The sequence below is a fragment of the Fomitopsis serialis genome, assembly GCF_022376445.1.
Source record: "Fomitopsis serialis strain Sig1Antser10 chromosome Unknown B0H18scaffold_40, whole genome shotgun sequence".
In the NCBI taxonomy this organism is placed as follows: Eukaryota; Fungi; Basidiomycota; class Agaricomycetes; order Polyporales; family Fomitopsidaceae; genus Fomitopsis; species Fomitopsis serialis.
In genome coordinates, this window is record NW_025955000.1 from 26,274 (window position 1) to 45,720 (window position 19,447).

At 55.7% G+C, this 19,447-nt stretch overlaps 5 protein-coding genes across 5 annotated transcripts; 2 read left to right on the plus strand and 3 right to left on the minus strand.

The window, feature by feature from the left end:
* Nucleotides 1–801: 801 nt before the first annotated feature.
* Nucleotides 802–1,043, plus strand: B0H18DRAFT_1119836 (uncharacterized protein; the record flags this gene model as incomplete). Its single annotated transcript, XM_048034000.1, has 2 exons — nucleotides 802–826; nucleotides 865–1,043. 2 exons carry the CDS (start codon nucleotides 802–804, stop codon nucleotides 1,041–1,043), a joined length of 204 nt encoding a protein of 67 aa, XP_047892536.1.
* A 2,060-nt stretch (nucleotides 1,044–3,103) lies between these two features.
* On the minus strand, nucleotides 3,104–4,791 carry B0H18DRAFT_1175151 (uncharacterized protein; the record flags this gene model as incomplete). The annotated part of the gene is made up of 7 exons (XM_048035926.1): nucleotides 3,104–3,214; nucleotides 3,355–3,689; nucleotides 3,751–3,946; nucleotides 4,046–4,211; nucleotides 4,337–4,405; nucleotides 4,561–4,581; nucleotides 4,754–4,791. The coding sequence occupies 7 exons, from the start codon at nucleotides 4,789–4,791 to the stop codon at nucleotides 3,104–3,106; spliced, it is 936 nt and encodes a 311-aa protein (XP_047892537.1).
* A 1,936-nt stretch (nucleotides 4,792–6,727) lies between these two features.
* B0H18DRAFT_1119840 (uncharacterized protein) lies at nucleotides 6,728–7,955 on the plus strand (the record flags this gene model as incomplete). The annotated part of the gene is made up of 5 exons (XM_048034001.1): nucleotides 6,728–6,768; nucleotides 6,881–6,959; nucleotides 7,030–7,127; nucleotides 7,177–7,449; nucleotides 7,523–7,955. The coding sequence occupies 5 exons, from the start codon at nucleotides 6,728–6,730 to the stop codon at nucleotides 7,953–7,955; spliced, it is 924 nt and encodes a 307-aa protein (XP_047892538.1).
* A 714-nt stretch (nucleotides 7,956–8,669) lies between these two features.
* Nucleotides 8,670–9,232, minus strand: B0H18DRAFT_1119841 (uncharacterized protein; the record flags this gene model as incomplete). Its single annotated transcript, XM_048034002.1, has 3 exons — nucleotides 8,670–8,706; nucleotides 8,762–8,928; nucleotides 8,987–9,232. The coding sequence occupies 3 exons, from the start codon at nucleotides 9,230–9,232 to the stop codon at nucleotides 8,670–8,672; spliced, it is 450 nt and encodes a 149-aa protein (XP_047892539.1).
* A 2,863-nt stretch (nucleotides 9,233–12,095) lies between these two features.
* Nucleotides 12,096–14,409, minus strand: B0H18DRAFT_1119842 (uncharacterized protein; the record flags this gene model as incomplete). Its single annotated transcript, XM_048034003.1, has 7 exons — nucleotides 12,096–12,917; nucleotides 12,970–13,305; nucleotides 13,361–13,772; nucleotides 13,825–13,907; nucleotides 13,963–14,153; nucleotides 14,205–14,276; nucleotides 14,328–14,409. The coding sequence occupies 7 exons, from the start codon at nucleotides 14,407–14,409 to the stop codon at nucleotides 12,096–12,098; spliced, it is 1,998 nt and encodes a 665-aa protein (XP_047892540.1).
* Nucleotides 14,410–19,447: the final 5,038 nt, after the last annotated feature.

The following is a 19,447-nucleotide window of genomic DNA, read 5'->3' on the forward strand; positions in this document are numbered from 1 at the left end:
CTGGAACTTCCCATGCAAGGCCGTCTCCTTGGCGCGAGACTTTACGCGCCGATCCTCGTCCAAGATCCGAGCGATCAATTTCGCGGAGTCCTTCAAGCCCGTGCGATAGTCAAGGGCCGCCGTGAACGTATTCCACGACTCCGGGAGTGCGGTATGAAGGGCCTCGCCGGACAAAAACAACCTGACGTACGAATGTTGATCTCGGTGTCGTTTTTTGGGCGTTGATGTTGATATTGCCCCGTACGTATGTTGATGTTGGTCTTGTTGTTCACAAGTTGAGTTGTTTGACAGGTTGTCGGACAGGTTGTCTGACAAGTCGTCCGACAGTTTGTCTGACAGGTCACCTGACAGGTCCGTGCAACCACGTCGCCTCTCGTCGCCGACTCGCCTGCGCCTTCGGACGCGCCCGACGAGCCCAACAATGCATGATGGCCGGCGCCCCATGACCGCTCGTGAGAGACAATCGAGCGGCCGCACCCATCACTCTCACCTTGCTCTCACCTCTCGCAGGTGGATACCTCGTCCTCGACCCTGCGTACTCCGGTGTCATCGTCTCGACGAGCGTATGAAGGGCCTCGCCGGACAAAAATAACCTGACGTACGGATGTTGATCTTGGTGTCGTTTTTCGAGCATTGATGTTGATATTGCACCGTACGTACGTTGATGTTGGCCTTGTTGTTCATAAGTTGAGTTGTTTGACAGGTTGTCTGACAGGTCACCTGACAGGTCCGTGCACCGTCTGAACCACGTCGCCTCTCGTCACTCGTCGCCTGCGCCCGACGCGCTTGACGAGCCCAACAATGCATGATGGCCCCATGACCGCTCGTGAGAGACGATCGAGCGGCCGCACCCATCACTCTCAGTGGCACTCTCACCACCAACGACCGTCGTCTATGTCCCCGGCAAGGTCCTTCTCACAGGCGGATACCTCGTCCTCGACCCTGCGTACTCCGGTGTTGTCTCGACGAGCGCGCGGTTCTACACGACTGTGCGCGACCTCGATGATGAGGCAGCGAGCGTCACGGCCGCGAAGGCGGACTGACCGATTGAGATCCGCGCGCGATCGCCCCAATTCGTGAACGTAACCTAGCTCTATTTCGTGTCCTTTGACGGCGAGGCCGTGCGTGTCGAGCAGGTCGCAGACATGTGGATGGTCTGCTCGAGGTTGCCCTGCGTCGTGTCGTGATAGGCGGGATGCTGAGTGGGTTCGGGTTCATCGCATCTCGCAGCGCGTCCTCGACCTCCTCCTCGAAGAACAAGTTCATCCACCATGCACTCCGAGTGGTTCATCCACCATGCACTCCGAGTGGCGTACGCTCTCCCTAGCACTCGGAACTCGTGGTGCCGGCACCCTACAGAACAGCCTCAGGCTCTTGTATGACCTCAATATCACCATAGCCGGCGACAATGACGTTGACTCTCAGTGGGCTCAGGTGAATGCTCCCCATGCCTGCTCAATGTGCAGCCCTCTAAGATTCCCCTGCGCACAGCTGACAGCGAAGAGCCTCCTGCCCACGCTCGCATCTCTCGCACAGCTCCCGCCCTTCGCTCCGACTGGCGTACACTGGTTCGCTGAGGTCACAAGACGGGGCTCGGCGGCACTCATCACCTCACTGGTCTCGAGCCTCCTCGTCCTATCGAGTTAATAACATGGGGGTCTCTAGCATACTTGTACACTGTACTGCAGTCTGCAGAGCTGATCGCAGTAATTACGATACCTCTCAAAACCATACATCTTGCATGATGTTGTTACCGTACTCGGTACAGTACTCACATACATTCGTAACCTTTATCAAGTACTTCAGACTCGTACGCTGGCACGCGCACTTCGTGTCTCCATGGCCGTCACTACTCATACTAGTACTCGGAGCCCACGTCGGCCACTTTCTTGCGCATTCGGGGCCTTGCTAACACCTCCATTGTGCCGATTCATATGCGTAGAATGCGAGAATGAGGCTTTCAAGCCAGTCTGATTAGTATTGAGTGTGCGATAAACAACGCGAGAGGCGGCGACGGTCCTGGCGGATTGACGGTGGATAATGGAGGGAGGACCGGGCACGCAAACAAATGCGTCACAAACCTCGTAAAGGGCTTCGCATCTCTTCGTGTCCGTCTCAGCGACAGTGGATCAGGACGGAGAGCGTAGACTCGCTGTTACATTGTAGGCCTGTTCGCGGTTCAGTGCATGTGGCGGATGCCCGGCGCTTGCCGGGCAACCTGTCAGACAACCTGTCAAACCACTTGTCAACTTCAACATCAAGAACAACGTACCCAACTTGTGTAAAATGTCTTCAACACAACGTTCGACGTCTCGGGACTAACAAACAGAACAGCTCGAGGCCGTCAACATCAACATCAACCCGTTTTTTTCGACAGGATAGCAATTGTCCGGCCGTACCCTTCAAAGTGCGGTGAGTATGGAGATCGAAAATTCCTCCTCCGAGACTGTTTGCTGAAGCGTCAGCAGGTCATCTCGGTAACCTGTCATTTGTCGAAAGGACTCTTCGACGTTGTCATGCATCAACTCGGGACGTTGTTCTTGACGTTGAAGTTGACAGGTTCTTGGACAAGTTGTTTGACAGGTTGTCTGACAGGTTGCCCGGAGTCCCGGACATCATCCGCCACATGCGCATGCGGCACTGGCCTACAGTGAGTCCCTAACAGTCCCCGTCCCGACTCGCTCTCGCTGAGACTGCACCTGTAAGAAACGGCCATCTGCAATATCAAGCGGCCGTGACATGCACGACACAATCGTGAGTACCGAGCACCTACTCTGACGCAGCAATGGCTTTACCAACTCGCTCGCTGATCCATCCACAGCCCAACGTGTATTACGGACATGAAGAGACTACAAAGCTCTATGCGAGGTTCGTGACACATTTGTTTGCGTTATTGGACCTCCCTCCATTATCCACCGCCAATCCGCCAGCACCGTCGCTGCCTCCCGCATTGTTTATCGCCTACGCCCTCCATAGGACACTACTGCACACCTCCGTGATCTTCGCTGCCCTCTACCTCCTCCAATGCCTGAAAGTGCAGTTCCCCGTTGCCCGCGGCTCGTGGGGCCACGGGACTTATGATACGGCTGTAGCATACATACTGCTACAGTACTGTAACGCTAATACCCATACTCCAGCTTTTGCTCCCGATCTGCGGCGTGCTGGAGACGATGTACGTTCCCGTGTTGAAGTAGATGATGGAGCAGCCAGAATACTAACAGACGGCGGGTCAGTACGATGCAACACCTAACACACGCCGGGAACGACTCCGGAGTCATACCTGGCTGAACACAGCTTGGAGCGCGGCGGCGTCGTCCGTCGAGCCGCCGCCGCGCCCTGGCCGTTGACGCTCACGAACTGGTTCACCGCATAGTCCTCGTACTGCGGGATCGTCCGCCCGAAGATCCGGCTGTTGGACAGGAGGCCGCTCGCCTTCGTATGCGCGGCGATGTTCCCTGACATGAACTTCGCGGAACCGCCTGTGGCCGGAGCACTACACGCTGCCCTCAGGCTGGCCCCAGATGAGTCGATCGTCATCGTTCCGCCGGCGAGCACCTCGGCGCCGTTGAGGACAGTGACAGCCGTGGGCACATTGTTCCACCGCACGACATTGTTGAGGACGACCGAGCCAGCGAGCGCGCCGTCCGACGCGTTGGAGTTTCGGTAGAAGACGGGCGTGTTGGACGGACCTGTCAGACAACCTGTCAAAAAACTCAACTTATGAACAACAAGACCAACTTATCGACGTACGCAACGCATCAAGAGCTACCTGCTCTGCGCACCTCAGGAAAAATCGTACGGTGCGTTTCCGGCGCCTATTATGCAGCGCCGTTTTTGGCGGGCGTATACCGGCGTGCAGACGGCATGTTCCAGCCGTCCTTCGGGCGTTAAAAAGGTTGAGGGTGTGCTCAAGATGCATGAAATTTAGTTTGGCAATCGGAAAAGCCTTCGCGTTGCGGGTGCTGGACAGTAACGCAAACACGATTGCATTACAGGTTCAGCGTCAGCACTCCCTCCCCCGCCCAGGTGGCATGCTCCCACTCACCTCCTCCTCCCTCGGCTTCCTCGCCGCGATGGTGCGCTTCCCCGCTGCGCAGAAGCGCGCGCATGCAGGGCTCGAGGGAGTCCTTGGCGGGAGGCACCTCTCCACGCTCGGAGGCCGTCGTGTGCTGCCGTACGTCTGCGCGCTCAACCTTGGTTGTTGCGAATAGCTGGTGCAGAGCGTGCGAGTGTGGTGTGGGGGTGGGGCAGGGATCGTCGCATGGCGGGTGTGGGGAGCTTACGTGCGGGCGCAGGGATTGGCTGGAGGGTCAAAAACACGGGTCCAGGTACGTACTTCTCCGCCGACGACAAATGAGCTCCCTTCTCCAGCGCCCCTGCGCGGCGGCTCGCGTCCTTCCCCATGCTTCAAGTGTACTTTAGACGTGTCACAGCCAATGGAATTACTTAGTAACCGTAGAGGAGTCTGCAACACGCGCCCAAGTGGCAGCCGTCGCGGCGCGAGCCCCTACCGACCATCTCAGTCAACACGACGTGCAAGCTCGCGACAAGCTCACTCACCGTACGGTTCGTCGGGAACGACTGCGACGAGTATCACAGTCAACGGCGCAAAGGAGCCAACGTCGTTACGCGACTTCAGCGGAGGGCCACTTGCCGGCTTCCTGACCGGAAGGTAAGGCTCAGCCAACGGGGCTCCTGTACGAGTTTGCTAGCAATCAGTGAACGTGAAACAAAGACGAGAAAGACTGCTCACCTCTCACAGTCGCCCGCCCTCCGGACGGCGGTATCCATGTTCACAGCGAGCCCGATACATGAGACCGACTTAGCAGTCACGGGCTCGATAAGAGGAGTGATGGGCAGAGCGTTCGCGCGCTGCTCGCTATGACGACTACGCGCGTGGGGACACAGCACAGGCTTGCCCCCGTGCACACTGCGTCAGTGTTACGCTAGCATGAGTGTTAGGCTGACGACGTACCTGATACAATATGTCACTGGACCGCTGGACGTCGTCTTCGCCCTGACCACCATTCGCGCGGCCAGGCCCCGACTTCAACGTGCTTCACAATTGGCCCTAGGTGTCGCTCGCCGGATGGCGAAATGTACCTACGTTGCCGTTCTGAGTATACAGTGAGCGCTGATGAGTCAGATTGACGATGCCCCACGAACACAGCTGTCGAGCAGGCGACGCCGCACGGGGAACGCACGGGGAGCACGCGCTCTCGACCGTAAGTAGTAGGCTGTTGTCGATATTCTCTCATATTCTCTCGGTGTATGGCAGGGCGAACGGCGCGGACGCGACTCTGTACGCCGAGCTTGTCCCATTGACATAAGTTGACAACGGACACAGCGCGTAACGGCCTGTCTCGTGCTACTCAGGGAGGAGGTGAGTGCCGTCATGACGGTTCCTGGTACTGACTTACCCGCTCGGCGGACTGAACGGCGGGGAAGCGCGGAGCAAGGAGCGGCGCGGGAAGGATGCGAGCGGCGCGAGCAGCGAGCGTTGACGTTGAGCCGCGATCCAAGAGGGCAGGCGGCGGGGGCAGGGGCAGGGGCAGGGGCGGATGAGGCCAGTGCGGCTTCGTCGTCTTGGCAGGCTTGCAGCTCGTCTGGGCCACGGCGCGATCAGTGCGAGCGGGGCGTGCGTAGTCTCCGTTGCAGAGCGTACAAGCCGGCAAGCATCTTGTACGTCGCAGATATGCCGAGAAGTATCTGCATACCCTCCGAGTCCTCCAGTCTACTAATGAATCAGTGAGATGGAGGGACACAGAACGGTGACCTAGCGTGGCGATATCTCCACTGCGGATGAAGGCGCTGAAGCACAGAAGCGGAGAGAGCGGAGAGGGGAACTTCAAGCAGGGGCGGGTCAGACAGGCGTGTTGTCGGCCGCTCCGCGTCGCCTGCTTGCGGGCGTCGCTCAGCCTGAGGAGGTGACCCACACGTCGCCGACCGAGCTGCGTACAATATTGTAAGTGTGGCGAGATGCGGCCGGTTTTTCTAAAGAAGGAAGCTTTGAGCAGCAACTTCGCAGTGACGGAGGATACCTGACCACGAACGTAGGCGTTCCTCTGGGATCCCGCGAGGGTACCTAGTAAGACCTCGTTCGAAGCGCTCACATCCGTACACATGAGCCTGTGCCTTCTCCTGAGTGTAAAGAATCACGTACTGACGCAAAGACTACCTCTCAGATGCTGTGCTCTAATCATTGCACGTTCGCCAACGCATCTCCCCGTGCCCCGGTGGAGGCACCCAACAGGTAGAGGGTCGTAGACGCGGAGGGATAGATCAAGGGGAGATACGAGTGGCAAGCATCATGGCTTAGTAGACAAGTGCGAGCGCCTGAAGGAACCGAACCCAGCAAGTGGCGAGCTGCAGCGTACCGTCAAGGTAAGTACGGTAGTTGGGCGAGAACTGTTACCGGGACGTACCAAGAGCCAGCCAAGAGCCCTTGTCTCTAAAGGGTGACGCGCGGGGTCCCGCGCGATTACATAATCAGCGAAGTTTCGCCTTCCTGGGGGGCGACCTACTCACCTGCGCTTGCGGCCTGGGCGTAAGTATACTAATAATACCGTCGGTCGAGAGTCGAGACGGAGCCGCGCCTGGTGCCGACCTCTCCTCCGCCGCAGTGGCGGGAGCCCCGCCCGTCGACCGTCCGCCTGCCTCTAAAGTCCTCCTTGGCTCGCCGCCCTGCTCGTGGCTGTCTTGGGACGGCCACCTGGGAGACCTTCCGATGCAGCTCTCGATCCAGGGCTCTGACGTTGTAGTCCGCACGTGAGTCTTTTCGTGTCGTTGTTCTTTCTTGCCCAGCATGCTGACTGGCACACGCAGCGGCACCTTCCTGCGGCAGCTGCTAGAACGGCACGGAGTTGTTGATTCTTAACAGCGATCTCACGCTCAACAACACCAAGCTCACGCCGCCGAGCAGATGCTCTACCAACTCTTGTGCACGCCATACGATTGCAGTGAGTGTCCCTCCCTCCCTGAGCGCTCTGTGATGTCTGACAGCCCCGTTCGTGCAAATCCACGGTGTAGCACTTCTACATTTGGCACCCCAAGGACGTCTGGCAGGTGGCGCTGAACGTGCGAGTGCAGGAGGGCCAGGACGTGCGCTACCAGAAGTCCACAAGGAGGTGCCCCTCTGGTACCTCACACTTAATGAGTCCTCTCTACGCCACCAAGCTCCCTCCCACGGCCGAGCGCTGCACAAGTCAAGGCCGCTGAAGAACACATCGAGGCGCTTGAGAGAAGATGGGTTGAGCGTTGCGTCGCCGAGCTGGGCCCTGTCTCCCAGAAGGACGCAGAGCAGGCATGTATCCCGCTCCACCCGCCACGGAGCGCGAGCAAGGTGATCCACCTTCCGTTCCCGAGCTCGCCTACGAACCCGCCGGGTTCGCTGAACGCCTTGATGCCTCTTATGCAGCTCATCGAGTCCCTCCACCTGCGACGACCCTTGTGCAGGCGAGGGCGCTCGTTAACCCACCACCGATTGAGACCTTCCTGTCGAGCATGTCTGGCTCCCGGCGAGCGTCGACTTCGGCATTCCATCCCAGCTTGCTCCTGCCGCCCACTGCATTCCCCGCAACGTTCTTCCCTTCCTCACCTGTTCCGTCCGCATATACTCGCACCGCTCGACCTCTGCCACTTTCCTGCCCCCGTCCCCACCGTCATCGAACACGTCGACATCGTCCTCATCGCTCGCACCATCTGTCTCATCCTCCGCTGCCACATCAGGGACGTCCATGTCGACCCCGCTCCCTGCGTCTTACCATACACGCCCCGCCAAAATCCTTATCTTCTCAGCGGACGGGTACACTGAGTCGAGTGTGCGCGCGCTCACGCTGCTGATGGCGTGGCGGAAGCTTTCGCTGCCCAAGGCGTACCTCTGCCTGTGGAACGAGAAGCGGAGGTCGTTCTTCGTGTACAGCGCTGGCGTATCAGCGCTGATACGCCGACGCTGAAGCGGATCGAGATGAGGATTGAGAGGGAGCACAAGAGGGGGTGGGGGAGTATGGGGCAGGGGATCGTGCTTGGTGTTGAGAAAGAAACGGGAGGAGGAGGAGGTAGAGGAGGTCCGGACACCGCTCGGTATTGAGACCTCAAACGAGGTCATGCAGAGCGATTTCGTGCCTCTCAGACCCGTCGCAGCGAAGTCGGTGTTGTTGGCGGTTCTGCTGGCTCCACGCCCGGTGACGACGGCGATCACTGTGCGCCCGGTGAGGTTGCAATCACAAAGCAGCCGCAGCTGTACGTGCCCAGGGCGTGGTACACCTCTGTGAATCACCTTGCTATTTCTACGTGGCTAGGGCCCAAGGTGGGATTGAACAGATAGAACTATCTGTTCACGCTGTTGTTGGCGCGGAGCACGGCTTCCAGTGGTTGGGCTTCAAGTTGGGCGTGGAGACCTCTCTCACTTGGCGTCAACTTGGGCGGGAAGACCGCACTAGATGGCGCCGCGAAGGGGATGCTTATGACTAGATTACATATGCACGTCTACTATGGTTACACATGCATGTATGTAGCACACACCTCACCAATTACACCCCTCTTCCTCTCTGGTCAGATGGACAGACGTTCAATCAAGTGGTGCTGCGTAAGATAGGCGTTATATTGACTCTATACACCATCCCTACTACCCAACACAGGAGTCCGCACCCATGGTTCCCTGTGTGACCCTAGCTCCTCAATCTCAGGCTACGCCTTACACCTTCTCTACAATAAACAATAAAAATCAGAGGGGCACAGCGTTGAATCAGGGACAACTCACTTGAGCGCTTGCTTCTGCGGCAAACATTGGGTAGACTTGCTGCGTTTGCGTGAACCGTTTGAGCGTTTGCGTGGCCCGGTGGTGGTCAATTCTTTCGCAGTAGACGAGGAAGTTGTAGAAGATGAGGAAGGCTTAGAAGACAAGGAAGTCGTAGTCGAGGAAGTGGGCTGTTGGGCAAGAGAAGGTATTCAGGGCTCATTGAAGCATGAAATAGAGGACACTCACCTTTCCCGCCTCGTCTTCGCTGTCTGAGACGAGGTCTATGACCACTCGTTTTTGCGTACTTGTTTTGACCTTTGGGGCAGGTGGCGGAGGGAAGTGGGAATAATCCTGCGTGTTGAGATATCCACAGTATACGAAGCCATCTTCCTCTAATTTTGCCTTGTGAACTGCACTCTTCCCTACGTTGGCACGGTAGAAGCCAACGTATTGGACCTCAGGCTGTGGGAGGTTCTGCGCTGGGGCTGGCATAGATTCCAGAAGTTGCTGGGGAAGCACACACGTCAACCTTAATCGGGGTATAGCACTGGCAGGCGTGAGCTCACCTGCAAATGCGCAAACCCTGTCTCTTGTGGACGGCTTGTCTGTGTGTCCGGACGTCTATGGTGGCAGGCAAGCAACGTGGAGGGCGAGGTGTAGCAGTGGTGGCTCGAGTCGACCCGCGATCGGGTTCGCCGAATTGAGCGCTTCAGACTTGCAGTTTCCGTCCTCTACCGTTACCGCTAGTCCGAGGATGAAGCTTTTGCGCCACGCGCCTCCGCCAGCATCGCAACTCACGCCTGCCTCTCCTCTCGCTTCTCACGAGCACATTCAATACCCACCCGATTGGCTCGAAAGCCTCATTTTCGCACTTTTCGCATCGGAAACAGCATAACGGAGGTGTCAGCAAGGCCCGGAACGTGCGAGAAAGTGGACACGGCTCTCGCTGCATCCTCGCATGCCCGTCCGTGTACGACTCGGCGCTGTCGACACTCCTCCGGTTCATTCATCACTCAGCCTACAGTGCTCCTCGGTGCCTTGATCTTGACCATGCTCATGCTTATTAGTATCCATAGGCCTCAAGTCGTTCTCGCCACTCTGCCTCGTACGTCCTCCTTCCAGCTGAGTATGACGTAACCTTCTGACCCTGACTCCTTGCGGTATTCCTGCATGTGTGGCGCTGGCTCCCAAGTGTCGTCCGCTCCGTCCTCGCTCTCGTGCTTGAGCATCGACGGCTGCCCCGCAAGTGTGCACCAAGCCGACACGCAAACGAGTGGGTAGGTAGGGAGGTGAGAGAGCGACTGGACGGGCGAGAGAGCGGGTGGTTGGGTGGGAGGGCGGGAGAGCGGACGAGTGGGGAGACTGGTGAGCTGGCGGGGAGGCGGGCGGGTGAATGGGTGGGCACAGGGCGTGCCATCACGCCGCACGACACACATTGACGGCGACCACGCAGCGCGAATGCCCTGCGTGGAGACGCAGCCCACGAGTGGACTGCAGGCGAAGGAAGGTGAGTCCAGAGACGCGCCAGCGAGCTAGCTGTCCGCAAACACAGGGCGTGATGATGTGTAGCACAACACCCCACACGTCAACCGCGAGCGCGCTGGGCAACTGCCCAGCGCGCAGACACGGCCAACGATTGGACGGCGTGTGCGTGAGCGAAGAGTGGGCGAGGCAGCCGCGTAAGGTTGGACACGGGTAGCACCACGGGTGCGCAGGGCGCATACCGCACCCGTGACCCGCGTACCCGTACCCGTCTGCATCACAAGCCTGACCAGCGGAGAACGAGGTATGTTCGACCGATCACTGCCTCTTGTCTGTCACAATGACAATTCAAAATCTCGTCGCCTCGCCGCCAAGGTGAGTAGTATAGTCTTATGGGCTCAAATCTCTAAATCGTTCCCGAGTATGCGGACAGAAGCCTGAAGCCCAAGAGGAAGTTGGGTGACAGGTCCTACCGCAGCCCATTGTCAGTCCAACTTCCTGCTCACGAAAGCTCCAACCGTCGCTTATTGAAATAACTGAGCTCCAGTGCTCGCCATCTGTGAGGTAGGGTTGACATCACAGTGACGGTTTGCGTCTGTTCCTGGTCTCGTCTGAATTGCCTTGGAGACACATCCGTGCGTTGTAGCTCTCTTGTGTTTCCTCGCCATAGTGCTTGATATTTCGCTTAGAACTCGCAGGCACAGACCTGAGACGGCGCTTACCACATCCTGACGCGCCGACCTCCCTCACGCTCTTAGACTGTCAATTCCACCTTCTTGACACCTTCTTCCCACTGTTTTTGACACGTACAGTCCAGAAATAATATAGACAAGCCCGAAAGACAAGTATTTCATGACCTGGACACAGCACAAAGACAGACAAGGCGTGCCACGAGATGTGGCGCAGGCGTGTGGCGCAAAAGCCTCATCCTCGGACTAGCGGGCACCCGTAGTCCTTCCTCTGCCGCACATGCCCCAGCAAGTCACATAGGGACTGTGCTCCACGTTCAAGGTGTGGTGAAATTTCCATCACGCCATGTCTCTCAAACACTGTGCCTCCGTTCGCCTGTCTCAGTACGCTCACCTATCGCTTCACTAGGCTGTTCCGTCCTTACACACCAAACTCCCAAACCTGCTGGAAGCAGCAATTTCCGAGCTTGCGGTCTACTTCAGCAAGGCAATAGGACACAGACACGTATCAACTACGGCAGCGGCATGGAGCTCAACTTTCTCTGCTGGTGGATCATCTGCCTGGAGCGGTTAGGAATCTTGCAAGAGAGCGATCAAGTTGCTCTTGTGATCAGAGTTTTTGAAGGTGCGTTGCCAGTCTTCAGCCTTGAATTCTCCGTCGAAGGCAGCTTTGGCTCAGTGTTCATTTTCTCATGCTTTGCAGATACGTTACGGTTATGCGAGTCCTGCAGTCAACATACTGGCTGGAGCACGCGGGTTCCCATGGTGTCTTGTGCGAGGTCGGTTGATTCCCAGAGGACTCACCGGACGTGTTCGAGTTATGGCCATAAACATATCAAGCTGAAGTCCATTCATGACGCCGACTTCGTATTGCCTGTATCCAATCCATCAACTCTGTATGTCGTGTGTCACAATCCACGCCCCTCCCTCGCCTCCATGAGCCTTTGATTGATTGAGTGCCACACGCAGGTCAAGTCAACCTCGTAGATGGGAGTAACATTAGGCGTTAGGCTGGCTCTTATTATACGAAAGCCTACTCAACGTTTGACTCTACTGGCGTGGCGTAGTGAGTTGTGACGAGAGTGATGGCATCATCAGTGAGAGCGGCGTACAGCAACAACATGGAGATAGCGATGGGCACAAAGCAAGACCAATAGAAGAAATATAGACAAGATAGCGGCCTTTCAACTCGAAGGTGAGTAGTCGTCACTAGGGTCCCCATCACCTCCTTTCATGACTTGCTCCTCTTCCCATTTCGCCATCTCTGCATCGTCTGCCTCCCTCTCCCTATTGTCGGCCATGCTCAGAGTGCCAGCCCAAGGCACTGCAACGGGCCTGTTCAGCACCAGCTGAGCAAGGCGCTTTCTCCTGTTCACCTCAGCGCCCTCGGCTTCCTCATCTAGTTCGTGGCCAGCGGGCTTCTTATCCTCTGAACGAGGGCGCTTTCGCTCGTTCCGTTTGGCCCGTCGGTCGTAGTCGCTGAGCGCGTCGTCTGCTGCCCAGTCATGGAGAGTAGACCCGTCAACGGTAGTGCTGTCGCCGAACTGAACCCCAGGTTCAGCACGGTAGTCTTGACTGGATTTCTCTGCGACCTGCTGAGCCGCCTGCCTCGCCGCTACGGCAATGCTACTAGCAATCCAAGACAGATTTGATCGTGCAGGTAATTCCTTGGCTTTCTTCCTTGCTGCGTCTAGTAGCTTGTTGGCTACGTCAGCAACAGTAGAAGGAGTACCAGCAGAGGTGGAGGAGGAGGAGGAGGAGGAGGAGGAGGAGGAGGAATGGCCCCTAGGAAGAGACCTCTCAGGCTTGGTGTCATCTGCTTGGAGCCTTTCCAGGAAGGCAGCGGCAGCCGCATCAGTTGCATTAGGCTCGTGCCTGAACCAGAGGTAGGCTCCCTGGTTTAAGACAGTACAACGCATACCGACAACGGCTTGGCTGAAGCTGCCCTTGTCAAATCGCCTCCTATCCTCTAAATGCTTGGCATCCTGCCAGCCAGTTAGGATACGCTGACAGGTAATCAACGTGGTGTTGCTGAGCAGAAGTTCAACGCCGGCTCACCGCTGCGATACCCCTCTCAATGTACCACTCCTCTGGCTTGTTGAGCCGCAGGCCTTCCCTGAGGAGCTCCAAGTCTGCTTGCCCATAGAAGACGTACAGAGTAGCGGTGATGCGACCCTGGATAACCTTCCCATCGTAAACGTACCCAGGGTCAAGGACTATAGGGTCGTCAGGGTCTGGGCGAGGGATGCCTTGGAGAGCCTTGCAACGTTCCATCGTCAACGCTTCAGGGTGTGACTTGGTATTGCGTGGGGCCTCGTTCACATCCAGGATGAGGTGTGCCGTGGGACCGTACTTATATTGACCACCTACTTTGATGAGCGCCGCATCGTGGGTCTGCGAAGACAACATTAGCTGTAGGCTAAGCTGGAGACGTATAAAGACAATTTACTTTGGCAAACACTTCATCGCGTGTTTGCTTGTCAGATACCTCAACGCTCCAGAGGGGTGCGATGTCGACTCTGGAATCTGTGGTTGGAGAGGCAGGGAAAGGTTGGCGCACTTGGCAGCTACCAATGTTGTCCGCTACGGTGAAGCCCCGGCCAACAGCGCTTGCCTTCGCTGAGCCTTCGTGCTCTGAAATCTCTTGAGTAGGCACCTGGTCTGACTCTTGATCGTACTCATTGTACGATGCAGAGGATCTACCGCCTCTACCGCCTTTCTCTGGCAGCTCTGGGAAATAATTGACGAACGTCTCCGTATTCATCTTACATATTTTGCCCATCCTTGAGCTAGCCTCCTGGTGGACAGCTCCTATATTTCCATGGACTTCCACGGTCTCTGTCATGTCGTCCCGAAGGAATCTAATACTTGGGTTCAGCACCACAAAATAGCCCTTACGTGAGCGTTACTCACTTGAAAAATCTGATAACCTTAGGTTGTTTCTCAACGATGAACTGGACAATTTGGCTCCACTCTTGAACAGAGATAGGCACGACCTTAAAGGTCAGAGAGTTATTCAGCCTGCCTAGACAAGAAAAGAAAAGAACTTACACGTGGTTCTTGTTTGCGTACCACAGGAAACAGAGGCTCCTCTAGCCAATCCCCGAAGACCTTGACAGAGTGTGGGGGTAGAAGCCACGTCCTCTCAAGTTCCTTCAGCCTATCCTCTAGGTCACAGCCGGGGGCACGTCCGTCAGTATGGCCTTCGTCCACACTGAAGCTCGTATCTGGGTCCTCCGAATCTATAACTGAGTGAGTATACGTCTGTCACTGAGTACTTGAAGGAGTGTCACCTCTCTTCCCTCCACTGGATTGTTCAGACTCAGCGTCTGAGGCTGTAGATGGGCTGCTTGGGCGTTGCCTGTCTGTACAGGGGTAAGTATGCTACGTAGGCCCCATCAATTGTCAGCACTTACCTGGCACTGCAGGGGTGGAGCGTTCACTCAACGTAGCACCCTTGAGGTGGAGGGAAAGATAGGAGGACGGTTGAGAAGACATGACTGAAGGTATGAGTGAGTACATCTGTACGCTGCATGCACAGAACTATGTCGTGTTATCTTACTGAGGTAACTGGGGTCCTAGTGCCGTTGACCCAGTGACACTGAGGCACAACGTAGCTTCTTCTCTAGCAACGTGTTACCTCCCTCTTGAGTCGTGTTTTGTCCCACTTGCACCATCCTCATTTATACGTGATGTAAGTGCCTAGCTTCTTCTTCTGCTGGCTCCGGTTCTTATCTTGCAGGGTCCTTGTATGAAAGACCAAGAGGCGTTGGAGTTACCAAATTAGGCTTGCCGCTGGATCCAGCGTAGAACCTAATTTGGTAACTTCTGAGAACTAGGACCAAAATGCCGAACAACGCCAGCATAGGTGTCCTAGCCGGAGATTATGCAGTAGAAGAAAAAACGTACAGAGCTGCTTAGCTGTGTAGATGCAACGCTCACCAGAAAATTTGGCAGGCTCACCATCAAAGCTGAGCGTTGACTTGGTTTGTTGGCGTTGAGTGTTGGCTTTGAGTGTACATCATCAGAAGTACTAGAATGAGATACCTACAGAGAATATCAATGTGAACAACAAGACAAGGAGGGTTGGTAGCGTGAGGGAGCGAAAGGAGGGAGAGGAAGGCAGCCAAGAGTACAAAGGCCACCAAAAGAACCCTAACACCGCACTCCTCGCAACCGATTAGTAGCTTGGAGTCTAGACGCCTACAGCCTGCCTAATTTAGTGGCGTAACAACTGTCAGAGGACTTTGGCGGCAGTTTTGCAGGGGTTGTCTACCTCTGAACACGTACACTTTCAAGTCCTATGAGCTTGTGTTCTTGCTGACTGAGACCAGTTGCTGAACATGGGCAAACGTAAACGCTTCCCTCACTTCTGTCCCTTGGGGGGTGAATTCTGCCCTGCTTGCGACGAGTGGTTTGAAACCGTCCCAAGTCTTATGTCCCATTTATCCAGCAGCAAGAGGTGTGCCTGGTATAAGAAGGGAAAGCTCAAGGCAGTGTTCCAGCCGTTAGCTGCAGCAACATCCTCAGAAGAGGAGGATTACCCGCCTGGGCCGCTTACTAGGTCAGTGGGATTTAGACCTGTTGATATTTCAGTCTTAAGGATTTCCAGCAGCGCCCACTCTCCCGGTCGACAAGAAAGCCCGTTTCCTCAGGCATCTGGCAGTTCCTCTTCTTATGGTAAGGTCCACTCCTTGGCGTACACTTGGAGCAGTTCGTTGGCAACTCATGGTGCAGGAAACAACGGCAACGAAGACGAAGGCGATGATAGAGAAGAAGAGGAAGAAGAGGAAGAAGAAGAACTTCTTGAGGACCTGGTCTTTGTCCCTGTAGCCGGGCCCAGTCAAGGGCACCAAGGCAATCCTGAAGGCGCTGAAAGCTCTACGTCAGGAGCCCTGAGACGACGTACTGCTCTAGCCCTGGACGATGATGATGACAGCCGTTTTGAGGTGGTTGATGAGAAGGCAGGGAAGGAGTATGGAGAAGGGCAGACGATGAAAGAGGCTTGGAGGAGACGTTTTGCAGAGAGGAACAGCAAGGACGGCATAGGAGGCTCAGGTGATAGTACCGTCTTGTTCTCCACGAGCCCGTACTGATGCATCAACAGACGAGACCCGCTCTTTATGGGAGCCGTTTGAATCGGAGATGGACTGGCAGCTGGCGGCTTGGTGTGTCAAGTCGGGTGTGAGTCAAGGCTCAGTAGATGAATTGCTCAACATACCTGGGGTACGTACGGTACGTTCGGAGAAGGGTCCAACCGCTGACAAGGGCACAGTTGCAAGACAGATTAGGGTTGTCATATCACAACATGCGTGCCCTACTGCAAAAGGTCGACTCCATACCTGAAAGAGCAACCTGGACGGAGCAATGGCTCACCTTTAAGGACCGCCCGGGCGAACGACATCTTGTGCAGATTCGTGACATTATCATGGCCATCAAGGCCTTGCTTGGCAACCCTGCACACGCCGACAAGATAGTATACCGTCCCCGCCGTATCTTTACGGACCGCTCAAAGAAAAACCGTATTTACTCTGAGATGTGGACTGGAAGGTGGTGGCACGCCGTCCAGGTGAGTGGCATAAGTGTATAGTATTTGCTGAGAGGTTGAGAGATCTGAACGTCTGCTCAGAGCCTGCTTCCTGACGGTGCTTCCCTAGCACCGGTCATTATCTCCACCGACAAGACTCAACTTACCCAGTTCTCAGGCAACAAGGCCGCCTATCCAGTGTACATGACGCTGGGGAATATACCTAAGGCCCTTCGGCGTAAACCCTCAGAACATGCCTGCATTCTCATAGGCTACCTCTCTGTCGACAAAGTCGACTCTACCGGCCTCTCTGAAGCAAAGCAGCGCGCCATGATGCAGCAGCTGTTCCACGCCTCCGTCAGGATGATCGTCGAGCCTCTCATTGAGGCAGGAAAGACAGGCCTTGACGTCACTGGGGGGGATGGAAAGGTTCGAAGGGTGTACCCAGTCCTAGCGGCGTACGTTGCAGACTATCCAGAGCAGTGTCTGGTGACCTGCTCCAAGTACGGAACCTGTGCCGTATGCCAGTGCCCAGAGTCTCAGCTTGAAGACGCCTCTTCCAAGACACCTAGGCGCCAAATATGGACCCTTGACGTACTCGAGAAGGCCAAAACCAAGGGAAGAAAGGGCAGCACAACGTTCTATAAGGCCTGCAAAGAATTCAATGTCTCTGGTTACGTGGTTAAGCCGTTCTGGAAGGATCTTCCATATACCGACATCCACCACGCAGTTACCCCCGACGTCTTGCACCAACTTTACCAAGGCGTCTTCAAGCACCTTGTGGAGTGGTGTGAGGATCTCTTGGATGAGGAGGAGCTGGACCTTAGGATCCGTTGTCTCCCGCCAGCGTTTGGAACGCGCCATTTCAAGAAGGGCATATCGGCCTTATCTCAGGTTTCTGGCAGTGAGCGTAAAGACATGGCCCGTATCCTCCTAGGCTGTCTGGTGGGCTGCATCCCTAACGCCGTCATGCTCACATTCCGAGCTTTGCTAGACTTCATCTACCTGGCTCAGTATCCCACCCATGACGACACTACCCTATCCTACATGGAGGACGCCCTCAAGTTATTCCACAAGAACAAGGCTGTCCTTGTGACACTTGGGATACGTGAACATATGAACATACCAAAATTCCACTCTCTCCTCCACTACGTCGACTCTATTCGCTCTCTTGGCACCACTGACAACTACAACACAGAAATGTTCGAACGCCTGCATATCGACTGTGCCAAAAAGGCCTGGCGTGCGTCCAACCACCGTGATGCCCGCCCCCAAATGGTGAAGTGGCTCCAACGCCAGGAAAAGATCGCAACATACGAGACTCTTCGTGAGAGGCTTGTGGAGGAGGAAGGAGATGCTCATGTGGATGGGGCCTCTGAGAACGGTCAGCACTGTCCCAGGGCTGGGATTGTGCTGGCAAAGCATCCCTCAGTGACGCAGCAGTCCCTCAACTCTATTGGCACAAAGCATCAAGCTCCCGGATTTTCCAAGGCCCTTCGCCAGTATATCTATCGCCTCAAACTTGGACGCCCGCTCACTAACAGAGAAGTAGAAGCCGCATTGTCGTACCTCCCATTTTCACGTCTAGATGTCTTCCATGGGTTCAAGTTTACCACAATCCCCCTCAGCGACAGCAAACCAGAGCGTGATGCAGTCAAGGCACGCCCTGCCAGTGGTGAGCAGCCTGGCAGGTTTGATACCGTTGTTGTCCTGCAGGGCGAGGAGGCAGAGGCTACAGGTCTTCAAGGTACGTAATTCTGTATGTTTACTGCTTCAATTATGCTCAGCTGGGTACTACGCTCACACAGGAACACGTATCGGACGCCTCAAAGTCGTATTTCGTTTGCCCAACAGGATAGAGCAGTTCAGAACAAACGAGTCCATGCCTGCACCTCAGGAATGGGCTGCAGTGGGCCCTCTGGCGTACGTGGAGTGGTACGCCAAGCTTCCTCCCTCTGCTGATCCCATCCACATGATGTACGACGTGAGGAAAGCTCCTCTACGTACAGATGGTACACCACCTTGCGATATTGTACCTTTGAGCATGATACGCCAATCCTGCCAGTTAATCCCCCATTTTTCGAGACCCACTGCTTCTCAGCCTTCTGTACGTGTACCTGAGGATTGGAACACTCATACCATACTTGATAAAGCGTCGAGGTTTGTGCTGAACAATTGGGCCACTAAATATTCGTACCAGACCCTGTGGTAGATACTGTATGGCGTAGTTTTTAATGATACAGTTCACAATGTCTACTTGAGTACCTTGGGCATCTTGAAATAAAGAAGCACAAGGGTCCTTGGTAATCAGTGGCGATACCAACAGCACACAGAGTAACCTTGCCAAGGCATACTCATCTCCTCAAGGGTACACCTTCAAAAAACGGATGCTGAATGTTCCCTTGTATGCCTTGCAGCACCGTCCAAGGGCAGGAAGACTCGATAAGACATCCTTGTCCTGGTCAAGCCTTGCCAAGATAAATGGGTTTTTCCTGATGAGCGACCCGCCATCCTCCCCTGGGCTGGGTCCTGCGCACGCACACGGGGAGAAAGGGTGCTACGTCGATATTGTAGATCTGGCCAACAAGATCAGCCATTGGCCCCTCGCCGACAAAATATTCGGCGACCTGCAAGAACGACCCGGTTTCCCTCGGCTCTACGACACCTCCACTGTCCGCCTCAACATTTCTTCACAGGACTGGCAAGCAACAAGGCAATTCATCCAAGACCAACCGTCACTACTACATTGTCTATCGTGAGTGCACGGAGATTAAGTAGCGACCCTACCAGAAGCACTGACTATTTCCCCACAGCTTTGTGTACAACCCGGCCATGAGCAATCTCACGGTATACGGCCCAACGAGTCTGCACCAATGGGTCAACAATTGCTTGGCGGGTCAAGTCGGCGACGCTGCCGTCGTCTCGCCCTCCCAAGTCGTTCGCATGGACGGGGCGCGCGGACTTCTCACCGCCAACGTAGCACACATCCCGGACGCCGTGATGACTGTG